Source organism: Ranitomeya imitator, chromosome 8 (genome assembly GCF_032444005.1).
Source record: "Ranitomeya imitator isolate aRanImi1 chromosome 8, aRanImi1.pri, whole genome shotgun sequence".
Lineage (NCBI taxonomy): Eukaryota > Metazoa > Chordata > Amphibia > Anura > Dendrobatidae > Ranitomeya > Ranitomeya imitator.
Window position 1 is genome coordinate 35,854,881 of NC_091289.1, and position 15,426 is coordinate 35,870,306.

At 42.0% G+C, this 15,426-nt stretch overlaps 1 protein-coding gene across 4 annotated transcripts in view; it reads left to right on the top strand.

Annotated features, from left to right (window-relative positions):
• The window catches only part of FGD3 (FYVE, RhoGEF and PH domain containing 3), a 232,319-nt gene that overhangs the window by 186,364 nt on the left and 30,529 nt on the right, over positions 1-15,426 (top strand). For all 4 annotated transcript variants that reach the window (XM_069736733.1, XM_069736735.1, XM_069736736.1 and 1 more), the window contains 5 exons: positions 5,436-5,528; positions 8,216-8,295; positions 8,948-8,978; positions 10,374-10,475; positions 11,069-11,131. In XM_069736733.1, the coding sequence (XP_069592834.1) occupies positions 5,436-5,528; positions 8,216-8,295; positions 8,948-8,978; positions 10,374-10,475; positions 11,069-11,131 (369 nt within the window). The remainder of the gene's footprint in view (positions 1-5,435; positions 5,529-8,215; positions 8,296-8,947; positions 8,979-10,373; positions 10,476-11,068; positions 11,132-15,426) is intronic.

A 15,426-nucleotide genomic window follows, 5' to 3' on the forward strand; every position in this document is an offset into this window, starting at 1 on the left:
TGAGATACAGCACCCAATGGCGCATGCTGCAAGTTTTTATTTTATTAGTATAAAAGCGTATCCTTCTACCATTGTATCTATTAATAGGTTCTGGAGAAATCACATGTGTGGCCACCATGGAAAAGCAGGTCCTGGAGAAGATCACACATGTGGCCGCCATGGAAAAGCAGGTCCTGGAGAAGATCACACATGTGGCCGCCATGGAAAAGCAGGTCCTGGAGAAGATCACACATGTGGCCACCATGGAAGAGCAGGTTCTGGAGAGATCATACATGTGGTCACGATGAAAAAGCAAGTTCTGGAGAGATCACACGTGTGGCCACCATGGAAAAGCAGGTTCTGGAGAAAATCACACATGTGGCCACCATGGAAAAAGCAGGTTTTGGAGAGATCACATGTGTGGCCACCATGGAAAAGCAGGTTCTGGAGAAGATCACACATGTGGCCGCCATGGAAAAGCAGGTTCTGGAGAAGATCACACATGTGGCCACCATGGAAAACCAGATTCTGGAGAGATCACGTGTGGCCACCATGGAAAAGCAGGTTTTGGAGAAGATCACACATGTGGCCACCGTGGAAAACCAGATTCTGGAGAGATCACATGTGTGGCCACCATGGAAAAGCAGGTTTTGGAGAAGATCACACATGTGGCCACCATGGAAAAGCCCAAGTTGTTGGTTTTATGAGTCTTTACTTGTGATTTATTCGCTGCATTATTGATGCCCTGGAAATGAGGGAGCAGAGCTGATTCCATACATTAAAAATTCCTTATGATCTGTTGGATTTCATAGGCATCCAAACGAAACTCAACAATAATCATTCCGAATGCCCAATGTTAGGTAAAAGTTGATTTCTGACAAGTTATTTCCATAATAGGCCGTAAATAGGATATGAAAGTTCTGTTTCTCTCTTGGTGAATCGAGGTTTTTTTTGGCTTTTTTTTCACATAGATTTCATTGCAATTCTAATGATTTCCCCATTGTGCTAGGCCTTGGGCAAACTCGCTTTTTGCTTCTTTATTAATAGAGCCTTGACAGATCTGCCAGCGGGTGATGCCTGGTTCAGTATAGATCACTGTGAATAATGCATGAGGAAAAATGCCGACAAATTTCATGTTGTCCTTGAGGATCTAAGTAAGAAAATGAGATTCTGTGAGCTGCAAACTTTGAGGAGTCTTGCTCCTGGATGCGTCGGTCATAGGCGGTACATATTATTCCTGGCTATAAAATGTTGCAGAAAAACCTAGATGATGCTATAATGAGTTTCTCTATTACACCGCTCCATTATTACTTTCCGGGAGACAGTTCAGGTCACCGTCTAGACTGTTACTCCAGATCCTCTAATAAATGATGTGTAATTAGAATGGTATTAGGAAGCAGCAGAAGAATATGGAAGTTATTGCTTAACAATAAAAATAAGTGCATGAAAAGTAAAGTGTTCATATTTTATGATGTATTTTATTGGGGTCTGAGGTCAAAGCAAGAACCTATTGGGGCTCCCCTTGTAGCATTGGTCAATCAGTGCAATTGCAACTTGGCAATTTACCTCTTATTACAAATCTCCTTTGTTCTCAAGAACAGAAGGATTTTGAATTCTATTTTATATCAGAGATGGCTGGTTCCCTAGGCAAGTAAAGTAGTGCTTAAAAGCTCTTTTATTTATATCCTCGAAATGCTGTTCTCAAGTTGTCTTCAGTGCCCCCGCACTTCTCTATTGCTGAAGAAGCGAAGCTGCTTCTCGTTGGAGTGTACAGTTTGGACCAGTGATGCGACCATGGTGCTGATCCGAACTGTCAATCTTCAGGAGCCCACAACTCCTTGGAAAGACCAAGGGGGCGGCCTTTACTAGGCCACAAATGACATGACAAACCACTGGTACGTACTTAACAGTAACCCAAACATTTAGATGATGGCCCTCAGTGACTGACAATGGCATCTAAATGGACGTATAACTCGGTCCAAGACCGGAACGCAATGCTTGGACTGGCCGGTGGGTCTCCCAACTCGATAGTGACAGCTCCGATCGGTAGACCCGCCAGTCAGTCCGAGCTTTGCGTTCCGATCTTTCTTCGATTTATGCAGCCAGTGTAGGCTGTATATCACAGTTGGCACCTGCCCAATGGATACATGCACACACTGACCTGTGATCTCTGGGTGAGTGAAAGAGTTAAAAAGAAAAAGCAAAGTGATTGTATTAGTGTTTCTAACACAAAGTCTTACAAAACTATGTAAAAGAAAAACTCTTTGTTGCCCATAGCTCCCAATTAATGTTAAGACTTAATTTCTTAAAGCGTAACAGTTGGTTTAATTTTTATGTAGAGGGGTTATCCACTTATCCACTATTTGGACAACCCCTCCTGAATCCCTAGTCCCCCCCCCCTAGTAAAATAACACTTCCTGTACCATTCCAGTGGTGTCCGCACTGGTTTTCCCAGGGCTTGCGTGACATTATGTCACGCAATCCCTGCGGACAATCCGCTCTGGCATCACTCTCGTCTCCGGACTAAATTGACATCTGGGGGAAATGAGAGTTGCAGGTGCTTTCTGAATTTTTGATGCCTTGATTGATTCCCACTTTTTTTGACAAATTAATAGTGGTTTCGCTCTAAATTCAGAGGCAAAATCTGTACTCGGTGAAGACAGACTTTCAAATTCCTGAGATAGGAGATGGCAGTTGGTGATTTTAAAATTCTATGGAGAGGGGAGGAGCTGGAGGCAGAAACAGACATTCTGCTGCAAGTTCTACTGAAATAAATTACATTTTAAATCTCTCTGATAAAATTAAATCTGAATTGTGATTGGTTGCTGTGGTTAACAAAGAATATTTCATTTTAGACAGTTCTAATAAATTTTCTAGACACCCAGAACCTCTTTTCTGACATTAACAGTCATTATTAAACCTCCTTTATCTGACTCTGCCCGGGTCTGGCTCTCCACCACGTCTGGCTCTCTACTCTTTGTATTGGTGGCATTCAGAATCATTTACAACGTTAAATTAATTGAATGAAATGGGAATTGGGTTCAGAATCTAATTTTATGTAATTGCTGCTTTGAGCTTTTGGTTACCTGGTTAATGGATTCCATTAAATGTAAGAAAATTCTGCACCATTTCCAAGATGGAAAAAGCATAAGAAAAATATAGCAATTAAGGAAATATTTCAGACCCTTTTCCTACTGGGGGCTCGTTTGGCTGAGTCCAAGCATAGAAATTATTCTTAATTTTCTTCTTCAGGGGTGAATCCAGCGGAAGAGCTCGCCACCGGTCTAACTAAAAATTTTCTTTCGTTATCAGTCATTTGTACAATTCTGCGTGTTCTCTAAATAAAATAATCTGAACATGCAAATAGTTCCTAATGAGCGTGTGATTATGTACTGCAAGCAGAGCTTCAGTGTAAAGTATGGACCACGGCTCATGACAACGATTACATTCAGTTTTGCAGATTACATGACCATGAGCCTAAAGCCAGCAACACACGTCAGTGTCTCCGGTACGGGTGGTGGCCATTTTCACACGTACCGGAGACACACACACACATTATAATCTATGGGGCTGCGCACATGTCCGTGTGCTCCCATGGACCGTGTGACCCACATGTAGACATGTCGTTTTGTTTTTTTTTAAAGACTCCCCCCACACTATCCCTCGTTCAACACTTTATTGAAAAAAAAAAAAGAAAAAGAAATAAAGCAGGTCCGCTGTAGTCCACCGAAATCAAAAGTATTCCAGAAATGAATATCTTAAAAACATAAGAAGACAGAAATAAACATGAGACAGTCCCTCGTTGACCAATGTATTTGTAAAAATGTTCCCACGAATCTCCGTCGTTATTCATGTTCCTCGATTTATGCTCCGGTGACTGTGAATAGCAGTCAACTTACCGCTATTCACAGTCTCCCGGTAGTGACTGCAAGGCTCGTCAGAGCTGCCTAGTCTCGCGACGATTAAGGGCCAGCATTTAGTCCACCTAGTGGGTTCTCCAGTAAAAGATCTTTTAAGGGCAGCAAAAATGGGAAATTGGGTTCGGACCACACTGTGCGTTGTAGCATGGGCGCTCATCGCGCAAAGTTTTGATTCCACAGAGCTGTTTTTGCTCAGATCTCCATCATCATCAGCGTTGCAAAATAAATCAGGGGACGTAACCGTGTAATTTCAGAGCGTGAGGGTGTCTGGCATGGAATTTTCTCATATCTGCCAGCTTGGTAGGGGGCTTGTAAATTAAATAGAATCTGAGAATGGACATATGCTTCAAGATCTGCTGATCACAAAGCTGCTGGTGTGACCAATGTGCAATCAAGTCTGACTTATGCAATCATTTCCTCGCCATGGTGGATTTGTCTGAGAGTCGGGATACTTGGCAGACCTTCAGATGTGGGCAGGGGTGCGTGTGCAGATTTAGCAGCTCAGCAACAATACTACAAATTTTAGTCTCAGACCAATAGTGGCTAGGTCTCGGGGACTGTCATAGAGGGGGAGACCACTTTGGATCACCCCTTATTACCCAGTGTCGGCTTCTGTTGAATAATTACACGTTCACCATGTAATATCACATTTCTCCTGCAATGGCTGCTGCAGATTAAATGTGATCAGTCACTGATGGTCCTTTATTTAGAAAAGGGGTTGTTCAGATGGACTTACCCTCTAACTAATTATTACCGGACCTTTATCTGATATCGTCAGCCCTTTTTTGCAGACTAGAAATTTCAAAGTGTTGGATAACTCGCAGATAATTGTGTTTTGGTCAAAGCTACATGTCCAGGTTTTACAGTTTGTGTAAAACAGCAATATAATTTCCATACAATATTCAATAGATATTTTAGACCTGACAAGGCTGGTGTACTTACTTTGAAAATACATATCAGAATAGCTGTGCAAACCTGATGTTAAGGCCACGTTCACACGATCAGTATTTTACATCAATATTTTATATCCGTATTAATCAGAGTAAAAGTATAATAGAAACACGTCACAACTGCTGTATGTTTCACTCTTTCATGGTTTTGGCTTACAAATACTGATGTAAAATACTGACCAAACGCTGAACGTGTGACCGTGGCATAAGTTGAAGGATTTTTTGTGTCCAGCTAAAGAGTGAGCAAGCCCATGACTCTCACTGACTGACCGCTGCGGCTTGTGCTGAGCAGTGTAAGATCTCAGCGGTAGCCGCAGGGAGGAGGGACACTGGGGAGCTGTCAAATCAACACAGGTGGGCGGAAATAAAATAAAACTTTGTTCAACGATTATACGTCCATCTTGACCTAGATTTTCACAGCAAGTATAGCAGCCTCATCAGGTTTAAGAGATTTATGCTGTTTGGATTGCGAAATCTGGTAACTGATCAACTTTAAAGGTATTTCATAAATTGCATTGATTTAATATTAATAGTAAAAATACAGTCCTGACGAGAACTCTTTAACAAGTTCCATTTTGTCTTGCAGTTTAACAGCATGATGTTATACTGTGTCCCTAAACTGAGGCTGATGGGGCAAAAATTCAGTGTCCGAGAAAAGATCGACATTGCTGGTTTGCAGGTGAGGTGACTTTGATTTACTGTGGATAGTTGAAATGTCAATGATTATTCTAGTTTTATTACAGACTCTGTTCCCTGATCATTATTTTCGGCAAAGGTCAATAAGAGGCCCCGTATACAATAGGTTGCTGCTGATCAAATTGTGGTTGGGCATATCGTTGGCATCTACATCTCCCTAATTCTCCATACCAGACACAATCACGGGGATGCAATGGGTTACCTGCTAAAGGCCTCTGAAACAGCCATGTTAGTCCTCCTGCGAAGGTCAGCCAGGAGCGATTTCATCCTGATCTGGGGAAACCCAAGAGATACCGCTCAGACTCTAAAGGACCAATATATCATGTGAAATGGTAATGCAATGACCCCAAAAACACAGGCACATCTACTTTTAGAAGACCTGGAAAAAAAAAAGAAAAGAATAAAGGTGTTGCAATGGACCAGACACAGTTCAGACCTCCCCCGGAGATTTTTTTTCGGTTTTACGTTTTCGTTTTTCGCTCCCCTCCTTCCTATAGCCATAACTTTTTTTTTTATTTTTCCGTCAATATGGCCATGTGAGGGCTCATTTTTTGCGGGATGAGTTGTACTTTTGAATGACACCATTGTTTTTACCATGTCATGTACTAGAAAGCGGGAAAAAAATCCAAGTGCGGTGAAATTTCAAAAGTGTAATCCCACACTTGTTTTTTGTTTGGCTTTTCTTGCTAGGCTCACTAAATGCTAAAACTGACCTGCCATTGTGATTCTCCAGGTCATTACGAGTTCATAGACACCAAACATGTCTAGGTTACTTTTTATCTAAGTGGTGAAAAATAATTCCAAACTTTGCTTAAAAAAAAAAATTGCACAATTTTCCGTGACCCATGGCGCGTCCATTTTTCATCATCTCGTGTCGGGTGAGGGCTTATTTTTTCTGAGCGAAGCTGACATTTTTAATGATACCATTTCAGTCCAGATACGTTCTTTTGATCGCCCGTTATTGCATTTTAATGCAATGTTGCGGTGAGCAAAAAAATGTAATTCTGGCGTTTTTAATTTTTTTCTCGCTACGCTGTTAAGCGATCATGTTAATCCTTTTTTTATTGATAGATCGGGCGATTCTGATCATGGCGATACCAAATATGTGTAGGTTTTATTTTTTTTATTGTTTTATTTTTAATGGGGCAAAAGGGGGGTGATTTGAACTTTTTGTTTTTTTAATTTTTTCCATATTTTTAAAAGCATTTTTTTTACTCTTGCCGTGCTTCAATAGCCTCCATAGGAGGCTACAAGCTGGCATAGCCTGATTAGCTCTGCTACATTGGGGCGATTCTCAGATCGTAGCTGAATGACTGCATTGCTATAAGCGCCGACCACAGGGTGGCGCTCACAGCAATCTGGCATCAACAACCATAGAGGTCTGCAGGAGACCCCTGGTTGTTATGCCGACGCATCGCTGACGCCCGATCACATGTCAGCGGTGTGCGCATTTCCGGCCAGACGGCCGGAAGCGCTTGTTAAATGCCGTGGTCAGTTTGACAGCGGCATTTAACTAGTTAATAGCGGCGGGCGGATCGCGATTCCGCCCATGCCTATTGCGGGCACATGTCAGCTGTTCAAAACAGCTGACATGTCCCAGCTTTGATGCGGGCTTACCGCCGGAGCCTACATCAAAGCAGGAGAAAGGGGTTAAAAAGAAGCATGACATCATTAACTTCTTCTGAGTGACGTCACAGTTATTCAGACTCTTCGGATCACTTTGTGCGTGAGCCGGAAGTCTATTTTTCAATGTTGGACTTATGACACTCCATAGTCTTGTAGTTTAAAAACCACTTCTGGGTAATGAGAGTGCAGTGTGATCTGGAAAGTCTACAGAGAGGTGTCGTCACTCATAAGAGGAGCGAGGCGGCACTGAATTTTTCATTTAAAGCAGTGTAATAATATATCTGAGATTAAGCGGCACCAAGTCATCGAACAGCTGTCATCTTTCCATGATGTGCAGGTTTTTGATTGACAGCTTTATCGCTCAGGAGTTTCACATCAGTATAAAGTTCCGTTAAAGAATGTTCAATATTTGGAACGTAATTGCTTAAGAAATTAATGGAGAAAAAAGTGGACATTCTCATATGAATTCCAAGTTTTAATCTTGGCAAAACCAAAAAAGAGCCGAACTATAAGCTGGTATACGTGCAAAGTGTAAGAGCACATTCGCACTGTGGCAGTTTCACAGAAAGCCGCTCACCCCCCTCCCCACCCCCCAAAAAAACTAAAAAAATAAAATGAGCATATACCCTACATGTAAATAACATAGGGGACTTAGGTAATGGTATTTTGATTTAAAAAGATGTAAAGCCATCACATCACGACAAGGTGTACCCATTGGGACAGTCCTACCCTGTCTCTAATATTAGAACCTTACCTTGTGTTAAACAACCTCAATGTGAATAAGGGCAGAGTAGGACAGGGTCAGACTAAGACACCCATCCATGGGAATCTATACAGATGGAATACTTTGCTGAGAAAAGGGAATCATGCCCCTGTTTGTTCAAAGTACAAGAAATTTCAGTAAAACCAAAGAAAACAGCCGGACTATAATCTAGTAATACATGCAATATTTTGAGCATATTTGCCTGAGAAACTAATCGAGCAAAAACTTGACTTTCCCCTAGGATCTAGAAGCTTTAATCTTAAACTTTTCTTGTCTGTCAGGTTCAGGAAATTGTGAAACCAAACGCATCCCATACATTCCTTATAACCGGGAAGAAGCGATCACTGGAGCTACAAGCCAGGTATTATCTGTTGTACAAGTGCATCTTGCATGAATGTGGGCAATGATCGGCGGAGAACAGCCATGTCGGATGAGTTTCCAATCTATTTCTCAAAGTTTGCAGAAAAGTAGCCAACTATAGAAGTCCTACAACAAGAATGTATAATATGAAGTTTGTATCTGATAACATGATCTACATAAATTATATAACATGGCGAAACCCCAGTAAATTATTTTTGCCCGGTAAAGACAAAACATAAAAATAGAACTGGCCTTCACATTTCATTTCCCAAATACTCCACAAAAAAACGACCAAGGTGAGAATAATTGGGTTTCTTCTTGTAAACTTGTGTGATGCATTTAGAATGCTGAAAAATAAAACAAAAAAGTGTAGTTTGTCAAACCCAAAGGCTGACACATTATTGGTTCAACCTGGGCCCCAAGAGGTAAAGGGGCCATTTCTGTCTGTGTCCACCACTGGCCAAACCAGACGGATTACTACTTGGATTATCGAAGCCAATCCTTGAAAGATGTGACCTGAAGTCTGAATAATTGCATTTATCTGCTTCTCCTGTTTTTCAAAATTTCACTCATTGTGTTGGGTCGAGATGCATTTTTCTTGATATGAAAATATTTTATTATTAGGGCCTTACTTTGTTTTTTTTTTCTTTTAGGACGGAAGAGGAGAAAAAAGAATGGATCCAGGTATGTAGTTAAAGAGTTTTCTTATAGTCGTCATTGTTACACTGTATAAATATGATTTTAGATTTTTTGGCTTAATTTTTGGCAGCATTGGCCAAAATTATTTGTACACTGATAGGAGTAAGGTGGAATTCAGACTGTGTGTCACGGGCTGTGATTCATGGACCAGCCGCTGGCCTCCTGACCTAAACTCAACAGGTATATATGAGGCTGTCCAGTTCGGGTCAGTTTCGTGCATTAAGGTCCGTACTCAGACTGTGACACAGATGTGTGAATCCATCCTAAGGCCAGTGTTACAAGCACGGCATTCACAGTCTGAACACAGGCCACAATGTCCGGACCGGTCGTGGATCTCCTGGCTCAAACTAGACCGATATGATTCTTTAATGTTCAGATCAAGCGATCCACAGCCAGTCTGGACATTGTGGTCTGTACTCAGCCTGTGAGGGTCGGCTTTGTGACACCAACCTAATAATTGCATTAATTTTCAATTTTTCTTAAAAAAATAAGACTGGGAATTTTTTTGTAAAACTTTTAAATGGAAACTGTACTTTCAAAAAACGTTTGCATAAATTAATAGTACAGGTAAATATAAGTTTAAAAAATTCTTTGTAATCTATCTGATCAGATATAAGCCACTTCTTCCCTTCTCCTTACCTAATAAACTTACCATGCACTCTAAAAAAAACAAAAAAAACAAAACAAAAAAACACAACTCAATTCTATCTTGCTCAAGATCAGATCAACTGACAGTGCAGTGAGGTGACAGGTTACAGATGCCTATATTACTATTAGAGGGAAGGGGATGAGGATTGAAGAGCAGACAGAATCACAGAAAAATTGTGCTAAGCTTTCTAACAAGTCTTTTACCTCACTGCGGAGCTGGATTCACATCTACACAGACCAGTATTGTTGTATAATGTTCTCCATTTTGCTGATCCTTGTGTACTAAGTAAGGAATGAAGAGCACAATTTTTGATTATTATGTGCTATGTGTGGGAGACATAATATCAGCTGGTCTTCATCCACCAGCTAAGAGTCAATTGCAAATTAAAGGGTAAATCCTGCAGAGCTGAAAACTGGTAAAATGCAGGATGCAAGTCATTTAATGGCAAGAAAAAGTGTTATTCAGCATGTACACACAGGACCGCTTATTTTAAAAAGTTACTTGAAAGTATATTCACACGTTAGTATTCTGTAAAAGTCTAAAAAATACACTAAAAAAGCAAAATAAAATATCCAAATTAGCGCGAAGGAAAAACAATAGAGACCAGGTTAATTTTATTTTCAAGTGTTTCCAGGATTTATATCTGGGTAATGTGTTCTATTTGTCGAGTGGCTTCACACCCTGATCATGTGCTTAACTTCTGTACTTACTTTTTAATTTGCTATTTCAAGGTTATTCAAGCAACAATTGAAAAGCACAAACAAAACAGTGAAACTTTCCGAGCATATAACAGTTCGTTCTCCCGTGAAGAGGAGCATTGTCCAGACTCGCCGGTAATTATCACCAAGTTTAAAATAGCAGCGGTGATAAATGAAATTATTCACAGTTACCAATGTTAGTCTCTTGCGTTTTTAAAATGTAGCTAAACTTTTTTTTTTTTTTTTCTTTTATAATTTTGTCCAGCATGGAAAGTTATTAAACTTTGCAAAGCACTTTATTTATTGTCTTTGTTCCTGGCAAAAAAAAAATTCAGGAGTACAGATGATGGCAGTGATGGGTCAGCTCTGCACTTGTGTCACTAACTCAGGGGCTGACCCGTCACTGCCATCATCTGTACTCCATATGAATATATTTTGATATCAGCGTAGCTGAAGGCAGGAAAATAGATTGGGGGAAAAGCAGAGATCTGGAAGCCAGTTACAGTCATTTTTTTAATTATTTTTACAGACGTGAAAACAAATTCTCTGATTGAGTGATTTGCAAAGTTTAATAACTTATATAAAAAAAATAACTGAAAGTTTAATTTACGCTTTAATTCTTGATTTTGCACCAATGTTGTTTTACTTTATCAGAACTATTGCTACTTATTGCTATATCGAAAAAATAAAAAATAAAAAAAAATCTGCACTTTATCATTCCTGTCCAGATAGCGACTCTGGGGTCATATGATTCAGCGCCAGGATCTGACAGCTGCAGTTCGCCGGGGGGAGTAAGTGTTTATAATCCCATTATCTGCATTTTAAATGTGTCTTTGACTTAAGACTGAGAATATGACCGCGAGTAAGGATGAATATGCATCATGCTTCACGATCCCTTCAGAAAGAAAACCATCAGTGTGTAAATGTAAGAAAATGTTCCGTAGATGGTTTGCTGGTAATTTGGACAGACCTCATGTTTTAAAGTCTTAACCCTGCTGTTGTCTTCGGTCAAAAACGACCGACCTTGAACTTCAATATTCTTTAAAATATTCAAGGTGCGGCTCTGAAACCCGTGGCCGACCGACCCATCCTCATTTAAGTCAATCAACCACAAGTTTCAGAACCGCATCTTGAACACCCCCAAAAATACCAAAGTTCAAAATAGGTCTCCCCAGACCGAAGACAACAGCAGGGTTAAATGCCAATTCTAACGTGTGGCGACCTAAATCTCATCCTATGGATAGTACACTAGTACAGCAAATCTGACCACGCGCTCAGATCGAGAACTCTGTACAGGTGGTTGCTCTAAGGTCCCTTATACATTAGATGAAAGGGTTATTTCCAACAGGTCCAGAATAGGTGATAACTTGCTTATCGTTGGGGGTCTGACCACTGGGACCTCCATGATTCTGAAAATGAGGCCCATATATACCCAAAGGAACATGCAGACCATTGCACCAATCATTGTCCATGGTGCTGCCAGTGATAGCCTAGCGCTGTACTCGGAGCCCCATTAAGTAGCAAGTTATCGATCGGATGTATAGATGATTGCTTACAATATTGGGAATAATTCTTTAATGTCTGACCAACCAGCCGATTTCAGCAGGACCTTCTGACCATCTACGGCGTTAGGAGGTTTCTCGATTTTTGCCCGATTTAGATTACGTCTTAAAGCCGCCATACACATTAGATTAAATCTAGTTAAAACCCACCAATTTTGGCAGGATCGGACACCAGTATAATGTGTAAGATGGACTTGTGACTCTTCATCCTACAGATGATGGGGAAGAGAAGGAACTGGCCTGCTAATTTGTGCTGCCGATCCTTTTTGGTTTCCTTGGAGATAAGCTGCCGCCAGAACAGTCTGGTAGAAGATTGCTCAAAGAGTGAATGGGGGAGTCGGGAGAGATGGCCGTCAGTCCAATGATCGTTCAGCCTATAGCTATATTAATGTGTATGGGGGACTTAAAGGGAACCTGTCACCCCGTTTTTTCAGATTGAGCTATAAATACTGTTAAATAGGGCCTGCGCTGTGCGTTACTATAGTGTATGTAGTGTACCCTGATTCCCCATGTATGCTGAGAAATACATTACCAAAGTCGCCGTTTTCGCCTGTCAATCAGGCTGGTCTGGTCAGGTGGGCGTGTTCACAGCGCTCTTTTCTTCTCCAGCTTTCCGTTGGTGGCGTAGTGGTGTGCGCATGTCCAAGGTCCGAATTCCCTGCGCCCACGTGAAGACACAGCGCGCGATCTGCGCTGTAATCCCTTGCATCGGTGGGGGCGGCCATCTTCCTGGGGCCGCGCGTGCGCAGATGGAGTGCTCTGCTGCACGGGGCTTCAGGAAAATGGCTGCGGGATGCTGCGCGTGCGCATTAGAGATCGCGGCGGCCATTTTTCCAAAGCCGAGATGCAAACTCGGCTTTGGGAAAATGGCCGCCGCGATCTCTAATGCGCACGCGCGGCATCCCGCGGCCATTTTCCTGAAGCCCCGTGCAGCAGAGCACTCCATCTGCGCACGCGCGGCCCCAGGAAGATGGCCGCCCCCACCGATGCAAGGGATTACAGCGCAGATCGCGCGCTGTGTCTTCACGTGGGCGCAGGGAATTCGGACCTTGGACATGCGCACACCACTACGCCACCAACGGAAAGCTGGAGAAGAAAAGAGCGCTGTGAACACGCCCACCTGACCAGACCAGCCTGATTGACAGGCGAAAACGGCGACTTTGGTAATGTATTTCTCAGCATACATGGGGAATCAGGGTACACTACATACACTATAGTAACGCACAGCGCAGGCCCTATTTAACAGTATTTATAGCTCAATCTGAAAAAACGGGGTGACAGGTTCCCTTTAAGGAGAGAAGGATCAGACGTGTTGAATTATGTCACCCAATCCTTTTATTTCCCCAGGAAATAAATGCTGGCAGCCGCTTATTCCACTCTCCCTATTAAAAAAAAACCACATGCATGCATAGCCAAGTATACATATATATGGGGCGTCCGGAGAAATAACTATCCGCGATCATTTGGCCTAAAACAATCTAAGCAATATGGAAGACTCTAGCAAATCCCCCGTTTGATATCTGCACAGCATATCCACATGCTTATCTCTGTCTTTTCCTGCATCTGTTCTTACACATAGGACTCGCTCACACTGGCGTATAACACGGTCAAGTGCTATGCGATGTTTTATCAGATATCACTCGGCTCAATGTACTGTGGGCAATGGTGTACATAGAAATCATGGGGCCCCATAGCAGAAGCTTTAACTGCCCCCCACCCAACAAAATAAATAATGAATATTTGGCAGAGTCACAGAAGAGCATATCTCACAACTTCGCAGTCCTTACAAGGTAATTTTCCTCTTATTGGAAGCCCTATATATCCCTTTCATTGTACCTATAAAGTATGATGCCAGCAAAAGTGCTCCTGAAACAGAGTAAGATACCCCTACAGTGAATTCCTCCACAGTATTTTCCACACTCACCGCATGATGACCCTGCTGTACCCCACCTCCGCTCAAGTCTGGTGATCCAAACACAGTATGAACCCCCACACAGCCCTCAATGCAACCAACACCTCATCACACTGTACAATGACCCTCACCAGCAATCCAGACCGTTTAATGGCCCCTACACAGCATGATGGACGCCACACAAACATTTACACTGTATAGTTTCTTGCACACAGTATAATGGCCCACACAGAGCCCTCCATACAGTATAAAGGCTCTCACATAGCCCTCCAAATATTTTAATGGCCGCCACATAGCCTTCCAAATAATATAATAGCCCCAACATAGCCCTCCATATGGTATAATGGGCCCCATAGTCCTCCATACAGAATAATGCACTCCAAATAGTCCTCCATATAGTACAATGAACTCCCCATAGGTCTCTATACAGCATAGTGCACCTCATAGTTCTCCATATAGTATAATGCACTCCTCATAGTTCTCCATATAGTATAATGCACTACCCATAGTCTTTCATATAGTATAATGCACTCCCCATAGTTGTCCATATAGTATAATGCACTCCAAATAGTCCTCCATATAGTATAATGCACTCCCCATAGTTGTCCATATAGTATAATGCACTCACAATAGTCCTCCATATAGTATAATTGACTCTTCATAGATCTATATATAGCACAGTGCACCTCATAGTTCTTTATATAGTATAATACACTCTGCATAGTCTTCCATACAGCATAATAAACCCCAGTCCTCTATATTGCATAATGCACCCCCATAGTCCTCTATATAGTATAATGTACTCCCCATAGTGTTTCGTATAGTATAATGCAGCCCATAGTTCTTCATATCATATAATGCACACCCCATAGTCTTCCATATAGTACATATAGTATGATGTACCCCCACAGTCCTTCGTATAGTATAATGCACTCCCCAAAGTCCTCCATACAGTATTATTCATCCAGAAGTCCTCCATATAGTAGAATGCCCTCCCCATATTGCTCCGTACAGTGTACCCTGTGATTAAAAAAATACAATGCTTACCTTTACTCCTCAACCCCACTACTCGGGTCTCTGCAGCGAGTGTTCTGATGCACCGAATATTTGAGGACAGCGGGCGCCATGTAGTGACGTCATCGCGCCTGCTGCAACTAGGCGTCAAATGCTGAGGCGGAATGATGAGAGAAGGAGAGTAAGCTGACATTACCTCTTTTACCATTTATCTTCATCTGTATCGGCATCCGATACAGTTGAATATGTGATGACAACTAGTGGGGCACGCTCTTGCATCGGGCACCATAGCGGCCACATGACCTGCCGCCATTGGCTGTATATCACTGACTATTGGGCAGTGCAGATCTGCAATTATTTTCTCATGCTGATTCAACATGAGAAAACAATCACAGCATGCTGCGAGTGGCTCCGATGACCGGATCACGCGCATCCATACAAGTTTATGGCTGCGTGTGAAACATCGAACTGCACTCAGATGATATCCGAGTTCAGTGCAATATTCATTCATAGAGACAAGACAGAAGATGGAGAAATTAAGTTCTCCATCCTCTCTGCACCTGTGCTACGATTCTCTCATGCAAGAGAATCGGATCAC